General features: G+C 48.7%; 1 protein-coding gene across 4 annotated transcripts; it reads left to right on the top strand.

The window, feature by feature from the left end:
• Positions 1 to 233: 233 nt before the first annotated feature.
• LOC119102689 (zinc finger protein 501) lies at positions 234 to 14,938 on the top strand. Of its 4 annotated transcripts, none has more exons than XM_037226150.1 (3): positions 234 to 292; positions 4,835 to 4,936; positions 13,052 to 14,938. In XM_037226150.1, exons 2-3 carry the CDS (start codon positions 4,843 to 4,845, stop codon positions 14,104 to 14,106), a joined length of 1,149 nt encoding a protein of 382 aa, XP_037082045.1. In that variant the 5' UTR covers positions 234 to 292; positions 4,835 to 4,842; the 3' UTR covers positions 14,107 to 14,938. The 4 variants fall into 4 exon arrangements, with proteins under 4 accessions (XP_037082045.1, XP_037082053.1, XP_037082066.1 ...); XM_037226158.1 differs by having other exon boundaries at positions 238 to 312; XM_037226171.1 differs by lacking the exon at positions 234 to 292 and adding an exon at positions 319 to 373.
• The last annotated feature ends 1,296 nt before the right edge of the window (positions 14,939 to 16,234 follow it).

Genomic DNA, 16,234 nt, shown 5'->3' with positions numbered 1-16,234 from the left:
TGATGATTTGTTTTGTCTGCGCCGTGCGCTTTGTCTCTGTTTATTTCAGCTCAGATTGGAGAGAGTCAAGTGTTTTTGGACGATTTGCCGATATGTCCTCCCCTGGACTTGTTGCTGGAACCATCCTTGGCCTCTGTCACCGTCCCGCCCCCCTAGCGGCGTCTTCGGCGCCAATTGGAGGTGTCCTTGAAACTGGCGCAGCGGCCCGTGTACGCCAGCCACGGCCCGGGTTGCGCGGGTCGTGATGAATAGTCCGCACGGGTCGAGGCGCGGAGTTCTTGGATTGGGAAAGGTCAGCGATCCCCTTATCAGGTTTGCTGTGATCATCGCGGCTGCGGCTCAGTCTCGTGTCGTCACGTGGCGTAGCTATTAGGTGGGGAGTGAGTCACCTGGTTGGGCGTCTATAGTTGAGTAGTCTGAATAATCGAGCTCTGAGCCCGGTGATTAGATATTTATCCTGCGCATGATATTGATGCTGTTAGTCTGATGTGTTGCTTGCTGGTGTGTAACAGTATGGTTTCAGTTAGCTATCTAGGCTGTTAAGTTATATATGCATGAGTAAAGTAACTGAATTTTCTAAGGGCCATGGCCCTGCATTGCTGCATTTTCCCCCTCACAAGCATGTATGCATGCATGCATGCACGTGCGCACGCACGCACATGCACACATGCACACAACACACACACACACACACCTATAATAATGCTAGAGATAGGGGACAGATGGTCCAAGAGAAATACTGGGGTTGCTCTTGTCATGGATGGTGTTGCATTGCCGCCCCCCCCCCCTCCCTCCAATAACCTATGAAGTTTCACCCTTGGATGCATAACCTCTCCATCATGCTGATTTTGCTCCAGCTGTATGCTGTCATGAAAGTTAATTGGCAATGCTATGATTTTTCACTGTAATATCAACAGATAATGCTCAGTGCTATGAAAAGGCATCACTGTTTAAACAAACATATGGATTATCTTGTGATGCACAGAGATATGGTCTTGCATGTCAGACATGTAGCTTTGACTTATAACAATTTATATTGTTATGGGTTAGTAATTTGCCTACATAGGCTTGGTAGTCTCGTGGCATTCGTTGAGTATGCTGCCTTCGACCAGTACTGATTCGAAATTCAGACTTTTCCGAAAGATAAAAAAGCTCTTTAAAAAATTACTTGTGTATGCTCAGCTCAAGTCAACACTGACAGGCACTGGTAGTGTGGCAGTTAAGGTCTGCATCTGGGAAGCTGAAATGACAAGGCGTGGTTCACTGTGAGGATTGGTTCATTGCATTTGGATGTTATTCCTGCGGGTGTGGCAGGCAGGTGGAGCTCTTGCATGTAGTCTGAATGGCCAGGTACATGGTAAAGCCCTGTTTATGACATCAAAAACAAGTTAACATGGAATTTGTTGTGCCTCAAAAATAAGGCCCAGAATTTGATTTTTTAAAAGTCTGAAATCAGTACTTCATTCAAAAGCATTGCTGCAAATTTCTACTCTAATGACACTGCTCATCATGTTTATGTACTGCCGGCATTTTGGATGTCCATCCCAGTTGACAGTTGAGTTCCCAGCAACTGGCCTGCATCTTAGTATGCCTTGTTTTGGAATGATGCTTTTGTCACTGGATGTGATGTAAACTGTAAGATGAATGCTTTGCAAGATGATGTTATGCAACATTAGCTGTTTGATGCATTGGGCATGCTGAGTAGTGGGTGAAATGAACATATGACTGTCCAACTGGCTGTCGAAAGTGCTAAGCCACATCACAGACTCAGCAAACATGACCACATGGGTTTGGTCATCTGAGTGATAACATCACCAAAATATGAATCAGATGGTCATGATGTTGCTGAGGGTCAGGGACAGCACTGAGCATGGAACACAGAGTATGATGCACAGGGCATAGAGGGGGCTGGGCATAGAGAGGACCGAGAGGTGGATTACAATACATGGAGCACAGGGCTCGGAGCACGGTGCTCGGAGCATGGGATGCAGAATACTGGGCATAGGGCACAAGATGCAATGTGGAGTGGGCTGGAATGAACCGCAGTGGACCATAGAGCGCTGAAATCACTGGGGTTTCAGAGATCAACAGAATTACTTGGAATGGCTTGAGTGTCGCGTTCACGGAACCCTGCTGAGCCTGCCTGAACCAAACGGGGAACGGATATGGCCGGAGAGCACCGAACAGGTGACCGGAGAGGATCAGACAGGTGACCTGAGAAGACTGGGCAGATGACTTAAGAGAAATGGACAGATGACCAGGGAGGACTGATCAGGTGACTGGAGAGGACCGGTCAGATCACCGGACAGATGACCAGGGGGCACCGGACAGATGACCGGAGAGGACCGGACAGGTGACTGGAGAGGACTGGTCAGGTGACTGGAGAGGACCGGTCAGATCGCCGGACAGATGACCAGAGGGCACCGGACAGATGACCGGAGAGGACCGGACAGGTGACCGGAGAGGACCGGTCAGGTGACTGGAGAGGACCGGTCAGATGACTGGAGAGAACCGGACAGATGACTGGTGATGACTGGACAGGTGACCGAGGAGGACCGGTCAGATGATCGGAGGGCCCCGGACAGGTGACTGGAGAGTACCGAACAGATGACCGGAGAGGGCCGGACAGGTAACCAGAGAGGACTGGACAGATGACTGGAGAGGACCGGACAGGTGATCAGACAGGCGACCTGAGAGAACCGGACAGGTGCCCGGAGAGGGCTGGACTGGTGACTGGAGGTGATCGGAGAGGACCGGACAGATGACCAGAGAGGACCGGGCAGCTGACCAGGGGGCACCAGACAGATGACCGGAGAGGACTGGGCAGTTGACTGGAGAGGACTGGACGGGTGACCGGACAGGTGATCAGAGAGGACCGGAGAGTACCGGACAGGTGACCAGAGAGCACCGGACATTGACCATAGGGCACCGGACATGTGACCAGAGGACACCGGACAGGTGACTAGAGAGCACCGGACAGGTGACCAGAAGCGGCTACAGCAGCCACGTAAGTGTCAGCACCAGAATGAACCTACCTGACTGAAATGTTTTCAGCTGGACTGGACCAGGCCGAAACATCGCTGCTGGTCCTGTACGGGTCGTAGGGGACTGTGGTCATAGAAACGACCACGGAGACAGTAGGATTCAGGGGTGTATTGTCCTATGCAGATGGGTAGCTTTAACCTCCCCTCTTCCCACCGACTTCGGCCCCATCCCCCTACCAACTTGCACTACAGCCCCCCTCCCCCCCCCTCCTAATTCTTAGAGGGAAGTGGACCAAATCCAAGGAAAACTTTTCTGGCGTGTTTTGGTGGGAAGTTGAGTAATTGATCACTGGTCAGCTCCCCCTCCCCCCCCCCCCCCCTCCTCCAATTCATTTTGAGAAACTGCACCCCCAAGAGGCTTAGAAATGACTGGAAAAGACCAGACGAGTTTCAAGACGGTGGAGCACTTCACAACTCACGGAAGCTGACCGGAACAAGCTGGAAATGACTTGACGGGTACGCACCGGGGGACTGGACCAGGGCTTAGGTCTTGATCCGAGCTGTAGCCAGTTTCATGAAGAGAAGTTACTACTTACTGCGAGCTGGCAGAAGTAATTTTGGCGTTAATCCCTACTTTCTACGCCGGTTTCATGGGCCTGGCATCACTTCTCCGAAATAAAAAGTAAAATTCCAAGGCTGAAGTAATTTCCATAGCGATGCAAGCGGTTATGTTCATGGCAACGATGTTTTCGGTTTGGACCTGAGAGATCAAGATGCCTGTAATGCATCCAGAAATACTGATAAGGTTACGTGAAGTGTGGTCATTTATAGATTAACGTGGTGATGGATTTGCGCTTTGACTATTAATTCCTACACCAAGTGCGATCAATTTTTTATTCGCTGAAATACAGACATCTTATATTTATCGGTATTGTTCCGCTACTCGCAGAAGTAAACAATGCTGTTCGGTTCGTGTGTTCATACCCTGGTTCCTAGGGAAGCTGTACTACGTGTGAAGGCAATATGTACGACAACGAAAGGTCCTTGAAATAGCTGACTTTATCCTTACCCAAGGTTGTGCATTTTGTGAACTTAAATCATGTCTGTCCGTGTCATAGCAAAAAATAAAACAAAATCTCGTGAAATCCGCGACTTGTGAGAAAGAGGTTGGTTTTCATAACGGTCTGCCAGCTTGATCCACCACCGTTCTTCTGTTTGTGATGCCCACAAAGCTGCTATACGAACCGCAGTTGCATTGATTTTCTCACATATGCGTACTCGTCCGCCCCTGACATCTTGAGATCGCTTCATAGTTCAACAATCTCCCACTGCAGGTTGATTCTCGATCTGAATAGCGTGTTCCTCCGCTCCCGTATGGCCATGCTCCGGCTCCTCTATGATCACCATTGATTATTTTACGACGGGCCGGAGCATCTTTTTATTTAACTTTAGTTTCGAAGTAAATGTCTACCCCATGGTCAAACCATTTGCGTGTATGGAACCCGATGGATGCCTGGTGAAGTACAGAATAACTCCTTACTCTAGATCTCCCCATAGATAGTATAATTTTACGAGCGTTGAAGTAAACAGTCACTATTTACTCCATGCAACCGGATTCGAGGTAAAAGGTTGTCGAGTTACTCCCTACACCACATTTACACGCCATTGTGTCTATGAAACTGGCTAGTGGGCTTGATCGTGCTCGGTTAAACTAGACGTAGCTGGACAGGAAAGGACCGACAATGAACAGCAAATCAAGAGCAGAGTTCACGTGTATCAGACCGATATCCCACAGGGTAAAAATGTAATGTTATATTGTTGTTTACAGCCGTTTTCACCGTTCATTTCAGGCGCGGCCATGTGTGACCAAACATCTTCTATCTTAAAGCGAGAGCCCAACATCCAACACGAAGACCTTCCGGACCGTGTGACGTCATCACTGGGAGATATCAGTAAGTACAGCCAGAGCTGCAACAGATGAGGAATTTTAACGTTTGAGCCTTACCGGAGACCTTAGTGTGGAGTGCACCAGCTGGTTGGGGAGGGGGCTATCGGCTGTACCGCATTAAGGAATTGCGGCTGGAGGATGTAATCTTCGTCAACGGACTTTTTAAACTAGTGGATCCCTGGAAGTTTGCAAAAATAGGTTGCGGGCAAAAGTACGGACGGCATTTGTTCGTAGCCCCAAAGCACGTATGCCTAATGTTTGTCAGGTTTAAGTACGTAGAGTTCGTAATGGCAAAGGTTCGTACCGGCGAACGAACTTATAGATCAGATCCCATGATGAAATGTTCGTCAGGAGAACATTTGTAGTGAAAATGTTCGTACGTTCAAAAGTTCGTACGTAAAAAGGTCTACAAGCGGGCACCCCACTCGTTCTCACGTCGTGTTACATCCGACGCGTACGATTTGATCAGTGATACCAGTTTTTCGAAATCCTTCTGAAAAGCTTAGAATTTCGATTTAAAGCAGCCGACCCTGCGAGAGAAATGTCATTAGACTCCCTGCTCACCACTACGAAAGTAGTACATTTCATTTGCGTTACTTTGCCAACGTATGTGTTCTCTAATATTTGCCACACCCTTGTGTTTTAAAACGTTGCGTAATGAATGCTGCGAAAGCGTGAAACATTGTTTAAACAAAAATGTATTCGAATATGAAGTTTTTATCCAGGGAACTCAACGAAACATTGTGCTATGACTGATTTCTCTTCTATAGCGTTTGCCACAGTGGCTCTTTTCGAGGCGCACTTTGGCTTTTGGAATGCGAGTATCACATGGTCCATGTGAGGCACTGGTGCAAACTTCAGCCAACGAACTTCTCAGCAACAGGCCCTTGCGCGCTGAGCATTCACAAACGTTCCTGTATTCGCGCCAGTAGAGGTGTGCATGGTAGTTGCCACGACTGCGGTGTTCGTGACGGCAGGAAAGAAGCGTGATTCTGTTACAAAGTTTTGGCAGCGTAATTCGAACTCGAAAATTATTAAAGGTCGTATCCTTATTGTGCATAGACTGTGCTGCAGTGACACTACGCAACGTTATTATTAGACGTAGCTAGTCGTGAGGTTTCACCAGAGTATGTTTTTGGAATATACCTCCAGGGTGGGACGCTTCCTTCAAGCAATTGTTTGCACCCAAATATTTGAGCGCTGATGTAAGTTAGGGAGAGCACTTGTTGCACAGAAGAACGCAAGCTGAGGTTCGTACTTCAACAGCTGATGTAAGCACATAGGTTTTGTACAACAATTTCCTCAATGATGAAGTGCGTTTGACGACAGTAAAACGTACTTCTCTGCTTAACTCCGTGTGGAGATGTGTGCTGAACACTGGCATGTAGATATTCGTCTCGGTGTCAGTTGCTGGGCTAGTAGCCACTATGGGGCCATTACACTCTCGACTGGGGAGAGGAGGGAGGTGGGGGATGACGATGAACGGCGACGGTTTCAAAGGTCAGGTCAAGTATTATGGCTCACCAAACTCTTCATGACATGAACTTTACACTCTGAGACGACCTGGAAATGAGTTCGAATCAGTTGGGAGTATGCAAGACGACACTGAGATGGAGAGGACTGGAGGTTTAAACAGCAATATAAGACAGGTCTACCGCGGATCACCCGCCGAGTTTGTTGCGCTCCCCCACTATCCCTCACCCTGACGACGCCTCTGTCGACTCTTCGCCTGACGCCCCCTGAACGCGCCACTGGCGCCAGCTGACGGACGCGGCGTGTCAGCTCGCTTGTGGAATGCGGCGGGTAGAGGCGCCTAAGACACCTGGTATGCGACTGCTGATGTAACGTATATCGAAGACCAAAGGGACTGACGCACCAGCTAGACCTGCTTTGATACACCCCCTTTGATAGGAACCCTGTTTGCACCCGAGCCATCTGAGGTAGCCCGGAGCAGCGGTTGGTGGGGCGTGCCCACATGAGAATGAATGAGCCCGGGCTTTTCATCAGTTCATCACATCGCTCCGGTTGGTGCGGTCTGAAAGGAGGTTCCTGTCGGACAGTAAAGGGATTCTCCGGCTGCTTCTAAGCAGGCCCCTCATGGCTTGCGAACACCGACCCGCTTTCCCCGAGGGCGCTACCAGCATGTGAAGAATACCACCCGTGACTGTAAAGGCAATTTGGCAGTAAAGCCCCAGTCAGAAATACCAAGGTCGCTACAGCGCTGGTGTTAACACGAAACTAACGGAAAGAGAAATAAGTCCGCAATGGTGGAACGGATCACCCCAACGAAACGTGATCAGGCTGTACTGTGTACTGAAACTCGTGTCAGCTGGATGTTTTTTTTTTTTGTATTAGAGCTCTTTCGACCAGAAATGAGCATTTCAGGGCTATGGGATGAAGGAAAATGGCTAACGATAGGGTAGACTCGCATGCGCCTGGGGGGGCTAACCGCCGGGCTTTAACTCGCGCATGAGCGCTGGGTACCCGGCCGGGGTCCCCCTTCCCACGGGGCCCTCGGCCCACTCGTGGCTGACGCATGCAGCCTGCCTCGGACAAGCGGGGTGTCGCGAGGATGCAGAATGAAGCAAGATAGAGGATAAGAGGTACGGATGCTCGATGGTTTTGTGCAGGTATACAACCTGGCGAGATTCATAGGTTGAATGTTTTTGCTCTCTCATCAATCACAGAGAAATATACCTACCACCAGCGAATACCAGCCAGTAGGTAATTAACCACAAATTGATCCATCATAAACGTAGCAACTAAAACTAACAAACACGAGTAGTATCAACGGAATACGATATCATGTCCAGCACTTAGCGTGACCAAATGGCGCCATCCAGCAGCAACGAGCTGGCCTCCGTGCGCACATCGCACCGGTACAGAAGCTCACTAGCTCGCTAGATTGCGTACCTCGCACCGCGACTGGAGCTCACTGGCTCTCTAGTTTGCACACCTCACACCGCTACTGGACCTTACTAGCTCGCTAGATGTGCGTACCTCGCACCGCTACGGGGGCTTACCAGCTCGCTAAATGTGCGCACCTCGCACCGCTATTGGAGCTCACTAGCTCGCTATATTACGTACCTCGCATCGCTACAGGAGCTCACTAGCTCGCTAGATGTGCGCGCCTCGCACCGCTATTGGAGCTCACTAGCTCGCTATATTACGTACCTCGCACCATTACAGGAGCTCACCAGCTCTCTAGGTGTGCGCACCTCGCACTGCTTCGGGAGCTCACCAGCTTGCCAGAGTGGAGCCACGGCAAACCCGTCGTCTGTCTATCATTTATGGCGTGATCCCATAAATAGTGACTGATGGACACTCAGCGGGCATTCGACTGGCGTGCGCTTAAGGCAAAAGCCTGCGTGATGGGAAGAGCTAGCACGTACGCGGTCCGAAGCCGAATGGTCAGGATCTTCGTGGACGCCTGCGACACGACACTAAGTCGTCTTATGCGTCACAGATCGAGCAAAACGAGGGTGCCGGTAGTGTAGTGGTTACCGCGTCTGCGTTAACCGCTGCGCGTCTGGGAAACAGAGGTACGGGTTCGATTCCCCGGGGTGCCCGCATTTCCTGGCAGGGTGAGAGGCAGGCGATGTCATATGGCCTCAACAGTTGCTTGCGTCGTTAGGCCCCGATGACACACAGCGAGCAAAGCTATGAATTTTGTGAATGTCATCAGCTGTTACGTAGATGATGTCAAGGGGAAAGGTAATGAAATTAGACACCCTGGGCAACTGACACAGCAGCTTGGGTCAATGCTTTGGTTGAAGACCATTGTATTTGAACGAACAGATAACTCCAAAAAAGCAGAATCATCGCCAAAAAAAACACCTAAATTGGAAGCAGATAGTGGTCACCATAAGCGGGGTTGCGCGCCCATGTGCATTCCGTGGCCGTATCCGTTTAGGCTGCTGCATCGTATATTCCATGTTGGTTCCGGGAGTGCGGCCATGTTCGCTCTCCCGCCGGTTATGGTTCCCATGGCAACCCTGCGGCTCGGACAGTTTCGAGCGGGCTGCAGCCGGTGCTTCCGCTTTCACCCTGCAGTGGATTCACGTCCTCATCGGTGTTCCAGTTGCTAAGATCCGGCATAAATCCTTGAAAACGCCCGAGAACAAGTCGACCCGTGGTTTTGGCATGACAGCTCGTGACCGTGGGAACACATCGATTCCCGATTCCGTGCATTCGATCGTCCGTGTTGTTCCCCGTCACAAACGGCCAGTTCCGTGTCGCTGGCGATGGGTCGCTCACTGCTTGACCCGGTTTCTCTTCATGTTCTTTAGGTCTTCCGCAGTTATGCAATTTTGCGTTGTTCGTGTTGAGCCAGTGGGGTAGTGGAGTCGTGGTAATATTATATTTTTCCAGAAGATGCCCCTGATCAGAGACCTTACATGTAGATGACGAGCAATCTATGCTGCATAATCTTTAAAGAACGCAACTTCCTGCGGTTGAAAACTGCATGAACCTGCGACCAGGGGTTGTTAAGATATGTAACGCTTAGAAAGCCCCCCCCCCCCCTCCCCCCCAGCCGAGCATGGTCCGGGCGCTCAAGTTTAAGCTTTACCGTAGTTCGAGGACGATTCGCTGTGCCTGCGGTCTCGCTGGTAAGCAGGTTATTCAACTTGGTTCTCTTCCAGACACCGAGCTGGAGACATCCGATCTGCAGCAACAGCAGACGGATTCCGCACAAGATCTCCGTGGGCTAGACATGGGTACTAACTTGAGTGAATTGGTACGCTCTTGAGCCTGTGTTGCCGGTAGTTTGTGTCTGTCTTCCACCGGGAGGATTTGCTGAGGGTTAGCCTGTCTTCCCTTTCTCCTGGTTTGCTCACTGGCGTATCGAAGATAATTCGGTAGGGTATTGGGACAACGATATCGTCCGTAGTTGAAAGAAGAAATGAATTATTGTATGATCACGGTAGAATCGGGTTCGACGAAAATCATCAGCTACGTAATCGTAGGCCGCTCGTTGAAACCGTCTGAAGAGGTCTGCAATTGGCCGTAAGCGAAGATGATGTCCCACTTAGCATCCGGTAAAATCCACGGTAGCTTCATGGAGTGAATTTCGAATGAACTATGTGCAGAGGTCTAAGTCAAACAAAACAGATCAATGCAATACAAATCAATAAAATACAAATGAAATCAGTTCAAATCAAACAAAGCAAATCAGTCAAACTTTTCCGTCAAATACGGTGGAACTTCATTTCATCCAAAGGTTGCCGGCAAAGTTCGGATTTTTAGACGTCGAATTTGGTGCATACAATGGCGTTAGTGGGAAAATCCTCATCTCTCTAGGTGTACCTTCAAAGTGAAATTGAAGACCAAATGACGGCAGACTCATTTTCGCCTAAATGTATCCACCTATATTGGATTGTTAGCATCGAAACTTTATCCAGCACATAAACTAGCGTCCGTCAAATGTCCTTGCCTCTTAACTTAAAGTCATTCTTAGTTGTCACTATGACGAGGAAATGCCGGGAACTCTATCAAACCCGAAAGTTAACCCGGTTGAATGCGGGAGCTACAAGTGCTAGATTCTTATTTAGCGTCATATATACAGCCGTGAAGCGGTCCTTACCACCCAAGTTTCAGGCACCCGTCATTTGACCTTAATTTGACCTTCAAGGTTAATTTTCGGAAGTCAGGACCTTTTTTATGCGAGAATCGTTTCAAATTTTATGAGCATGTATATTCCAAAATAATGTGCTCGATTGTCTAATGCTCCGCGACCGTGGGTGACTCAAGCTTTGAAGCGACACTTGAAGCCTGATGACTCAGCGCATAGCGCGTTTAGTACGTAAGCGTCGTTTGAATTAGGATCGGCAAACACATTTATGGGCACTACATGACTGCTGCATTCGACGAAGCGATAAAACCTCAAATGCCACTATTTTTTTCGAAATTACCATTCAATGGACCGAAGAAGGTGAAAGGTGAAGTTAAAGAAGGGCAAGAGTGATATGAACTTCTCATTTCTCTTATACTTTTATCTGTAGAATTGACTTTGAGAGGTCGTAACTCATCGACGAACGTTAGTAGATGCGCAAGAAAGATCCTGACGCCTAGGAATCCGAAATATTCTGAAGACCCCTCGGTATTGCTTAGTCTACTTGTTTTTGCCTTGAACTCTAGCTTTCATGTCGCATGATGTTGAAAAGTAAAGATCAGATTCCTGTCATGCCGTAATGGACCATTTCATGCGTTTTCGTCCAAATCGGATTTCGGCACTAAATGACTTTGTAAATAGACTGGTAATTTCATGGACATAGGGCATGCGGCAAACGTGACTGAGCCCTCCAGCTTCCTGAAAATTTAGCGTTGGTCCTACCGCCATTGACTTGAAAAGAACCAAGAATGGCTACTACCCCTTAACATAGAGACCTTCCGTTGCTCACGCGGTGTTTTGTATTTGAGATCAGTTTCAGAAAATGGCGTTGGCCGCTTCCTAACTGGTGCGCCGATGGGCGCACAACTGTGGAATCTGCTTGCAAGGTGCAGCCGCTAAGTTGACCAGCACAGTGCACTTGACATTTGGCTACGCAGCACGTCGTTATTTCCACTTATTGCTAAGATCTGACATCCGTATTTATTACGCGCTCGGGCAAGGGTCAATTTACCCCCCCCCCCCCCCTCGGAAGGTCCTTCCAGGATGATTTCCGACCGACGCGGCGTAGCCGCACCGAACTGCATGGATGTAGATCATTTAATGACGGATCTTCTGGTCTGCAAAATCTGACGTGCATTGTATGGTTGATCACCTATAACGGGTCATAGGTGTCATATCACCTCTTATGTCATGTTATAGGTCACAGGTCATAGGTCATATTACTCAGGTCATGGCTTTTAGCGAGTGCAAATGAGAAATCATTCAGAAATTTGCAGCGATGGAGTGTTAGACGAAGCCAAACATCTCTTAGACATACTCTTAGACGATGAGTCGATTTAATTTAGGAATTCGACTTAATTCATAGACCTTGGGTCAGCTATGAAGGTAAGGCGGAGGTCAAAACCGAGTTGTTTATTGACTGGAGAACTTGCTTCTTGGGTTCATATTTGATGCTTATTTCGAGTGTGTTGGTCACACGGACGTCAACAGATATATTGGTTGGACGGATTGAAGGTTAGATTTCCTTGACCCAAAATGACCCTGATCCACCTTCTGTTTTTAGAACATACCACCTAACGAAATCCTTCATGCCTATCTCAATTCAGCAGTCAAGTGAATCTCACAGGTTTCTGGTCACCGTGACCTTCTAAACATCAAATAAGGGCACTGGCCGGACAGGAACGCCGATGAGTTTTTGCTTAGAACAGGTACTTGGGTGAAAGCGGCTGCATGATGATGTCTAGAATCAATGGACACCGATTTGGAGTTTGACTTTGCTCGACCTTATTTGACCCGGATGTCATGACCAAGAGATTTTAAAGTTTGGTAAAAGATGGTTTAAATTTGTCATAATTTTTGGTTTTTATGTCTTTAATTTTAAAATTACCAGTCCCCCACAGCCAGGCGCGTCGTATTCAACCGGTCGGGCCGCGCGCGTGTGCGGCCATCTGTCGGATCGGGGGCTCTGTGGGTTGTGCTCGAGAGCGTGCGACCGTCACACACTGGCCCATGTCTTTGCCACCGTCATTGCTCGTTCTCTCGGCCATGAGAATCTCTTTGTATCGGGACTAGGCTTCGACCCGTCCTCTCCCCCCCCCCCCCCCCCATTTGCACGCAATGTGGAAATTTTGTATTTACCTTGTGATCTGAACGGGGAGGTGAATGTGGTGATGTTGCATTGTTGCAGGAAAGCCCTCCTGATCGCTGTGTGTGCACATGGCTGACAATTTACGCAGCGTCATATGATCAGAATTCCAATTTTTCTGTTTATAAATGCATGAACCAGTAATCTGGCTGCAAAGAGAAGTGTGACGTATGGGCTGGGCCGGACCGGGCTGCTCAAGCTAAAATGTTCCCGTGTATGTCTTACGTTCTCGGCCTGTGGTCTCATTCATAATCCTGCGATACTCATTTTGCTCTCGGTGGTTATGTGGTTGTCAGGTTTTTGTGCGAAAATGTTGAACAATTTCTTTTAGACATGTGTCTTAAGAACTTCCATGTTCACAGGGCTGTTGGAACAGGACTCGGTGAAACAGCAGGGCGCAAGTATCAGGACTCGAGATATCATTGGGAAAAACGGAAAATATAAAGGCTCACTCTTTTCGAGACGAATCGGAAAGTGCATGAATAATTCGTTTGGACCGGGGAGTCAAATGGTTAGCGACCTGATGGACGCTGACAAAGAACAAACAGAACCTGTCACTAGCACTGCATCTGCCGGAAAAAAGACCGCATGTTCTACTGGTCGTGAAGACGAGAACCTGATTCTAGCACCAAAATCCCGCAGGAGGCGCTACCACTGTGAAGTTTGTGGAAAATCATTCATGACTGACGTTTCTTTGAAGGTTCATAAGAAAGCCCACGCCGACGGCGTCACAGAGGGTCAGCGATGTGAATTCTGTGGGAAAAACATCCGTTCAAAGATACCAGCAGTACTGCGGGTACATTACCGAACTCACAGCGGCGAGAAGCCGTACAGCTGCGGGACGTGCGGAAGGTCGTTCGCGCAGAAATGTGATCTGAGTGCCCACCACCGTATTCACACTGGTGAGAAGCCCTATCGGTGCGGGTTGTGTGGCGCAGCTTTCACGCAGCAAAGCTCACTCACTAGACACAACCGTATTCATACGGGTGATAAACCGTACCACTGTGATGTCTGTGGGAAGTCGTTCACCCGGAAATCGTCGCTGGTTGTTCACTCTTGTCTTGACACGAAAGAGAAAACCCACCGGTGCGACAGCTGCGGGGAGTGGTTTTCTCATCTGCGCGCTTTCAGGCACCACACACGCACCAAGCACGGTGAGGGACCGTATTCGTGCGGCGTCTGTGGAAAACAGTTCACTCTTAAAGACAGCCTCATAGTGCACGGACGTCTTCACACAGGAGAACGAGCGCATTGCTGCGACATCTGTGGGAAACGGTTCACAGTAAAGGGGGAGCTCACGAGACACTACCGGAGGCACACGGGCGAAAAGCCATATGGGTGTAAGGTGTGCGGTAAATCTTTCACGCAGAACACCATCCTCGTCAGGCACAGACGAACTCATGCTGAGCGTGAATAATGCGTACGGGTAGGACCCGTCGACCTTGGCCAACGATTTTACATTCCTTGCGGTCTAAATCAATCAATTTGATATATGTTAGGTATTAATCATCAACTTTTTTGCGATATTCCTTTTGTGCACTGCAGTGATTCCAAAACACGGGACAATTGCTTGGATGCCGCAAGTGTTTGCACGCTTGCTTCGTTCGCTCTCTTAAACGTAGACATTTGATTTATCTGTATTGCAGGTGGATGCCGATAGGTATATGTCATGCTGCGAGATATGTAGTCCTTTCCGCCCTCGGAAGAGACCGTCGAAAGCTGTCACGTTTGGGCTGTACATCTTGCAATGCTTAGGCCATGACGACCCTGTGTCGCGCTTTAGTTGCCTTCTGTTCTAGGGCCTTGAGTTGCCTTTTGTGCGACTTCGTGCGTGGGATGTCGCAGGCATTCGAGCATTTCGGGTGACGAAGCTGAATTCTTCTGTGGGTCTCTGAGATGAAGGCTGGAAGTGGCTGCCGTACGTCCGGAACGTTTCATGCCATTTACTGGGATCATGTGATGCGGAAGTAAAGTATTATCAGTGCAGCACCAAGTTTTTTATCACGTCACTATCCAGCTGTAGTGTGCTGTTTTTTGTGTTTTTTTTTGTCGAATGCAACTATTTGTTAGAGCAGCGTTCGTGGCAAAATATTGCCTGTTTCCAGACTGCAAAGAATGGAATGTTACGACATACTCTGCTAAACTGAAGTTAATGTCGCATGCGTTTTTGTTACGATCTCAAAGGAGACTTATGATCAGAATTCAGGAAATGCGACGAAAGCTTGAGAGAGAGAGAGAGAGAGAGAGAGAGAGAGAGAGAGAGAGAGAGAGAGGAGAGAGAGAGAGAGAGAGAGAGAGAGAGAGAGAGAGAGAGAGAGAGAGAGAGAGAGAGAGAGAGAGAGAGAGAGAGAGAGAGAGAGAGAGAGAGAGAGAGAGAGAGAGAGAGAGGAGAGAGAGAGAGAGAGAGAGAGAGAGAGAGAGAGAGAGAGAGAGAGAGAGAGAGAGAGAGAGAGAGAGAGAGAGAGAGAGAGAGAGAGAAGAGAGAGAGAGAGAGAGAGAAGAGAGAGAGAGAGAGAGAGAGAGAGAGAGAGAGAGAGAGAGAGAGAGAGAGAGAGAGAGAGAGAGAGAGAGAGAGAGAGAGAGAGAGAGAGAGAGAGAGAGAGAGAGAGAGAGAGAGAGAGAGAGAGAGAGAGAGAGAGAGAGAGAGAGGAGAGAGAGAGAGAGAGAGAGGAGAGAGAGAGAGAGAGAGAGAGAGAGAGAGAGAGAGAGAGAGAGAGAGAGAGAGAGAGAGAGAGAGAGAGAGAGAGAGAGAGAGAGAGAGAGAGAGATATATATATATATATATATATATATATATATATATATATATATATATTTCTAACCCTCGTGAATTTGAAAAAAAATACTTGTTTAGTACATGCATTACCAAAGAAATGATGAATCACGCGCTCTGTTCGTGTCTCCCAGTTCGATTCGGTGTGTGCATCGCATTCTAGCGCGTACACACCAGAAATATCTTATCTCCCTGGCGCTTTTCCGTTCCTGGTCAACAAAATTATAAGGTAGAATCAATCGGGCTTGCCGCCGGAACTCTGTATAATACCACGCACCGGGCTCAAACAAAATAAGCGGTCTTCTTTGTACTTTGTTGGCAGTCAGTCAAAAAGGCCAGATAGGGCTCGCGATCTCTTTCCTACATCCTCCGTTCAACATTAAGAACTGTGAGCAAAGGACGTGCCGCGCCTCTGGGCATCCACTACAGACCGCTTGGATCAACAGAAACAGCAAAAAGACAGCATCTACGAAGACACTATTCACCCCCTCTCTGCACCAGGCAGGCGGGTGGGTATTTGTGGCGTGCGAAGCCCGCCTCGGGCATACTTTTATCAAATATGTGGTGTGCGAGTTAGAATGCAAGTTGTGGGGGAGGTGTGCCGGGGAACAGGACGTCCTGTGGGGTTATCACGGCTCGACGAATGTCTGCAGTGCAAAGGCAGCAAGTTGTCTGTCACACGTATCAGTGATTGCGCAGGTTGTGATTTGTTACGGCTTGTATTGTATGTTTTGCGCCTGATGGAGCGGACTGCTGGCTCATGGATTGAGAT

Source organism: Pollicipes pollicipes, unplaced genomic scaffold (assembly GCF_011947565.3).
Source record: "Pollicipes pollicipes isolate AB1234 unplaced genomic scaffold, Ppol_2.1 Scaffold_2555;HRSCAF=2994_pilon_pilon_pilon, whole genome shotgun sequence".
Taxonomy (NCBI): Eukaryota; Metazoa; Arthropoda; class Thecostraca; order Pollicipedomorpha; family Pollicipedidae; genus Pollicipes; species Pollicipes pollicipes.
The sequence above is the reverse complement of the archived record's forward strand: the minus strand, read 5'-3'. Positions and strand labels throughout refer to the sequence as shown.

Bases quoted from the DNA above. Each gene is read 5' to 3' on its own strand.
- LOC119102689 (XM_037226150.1), top strand. From the start codon at position 4,843: ATGTGTGACCAAACATCTTCTATCTTAAAGCGAGAGCCCAACATCCAA. The intron at 4,937-13,051 runs GTAAGTACAGCC...CCATGTTCACAG, and splicing joins GTCATCACTGGGAGATATCA to GGCTGTTGGAACAGGACTCG.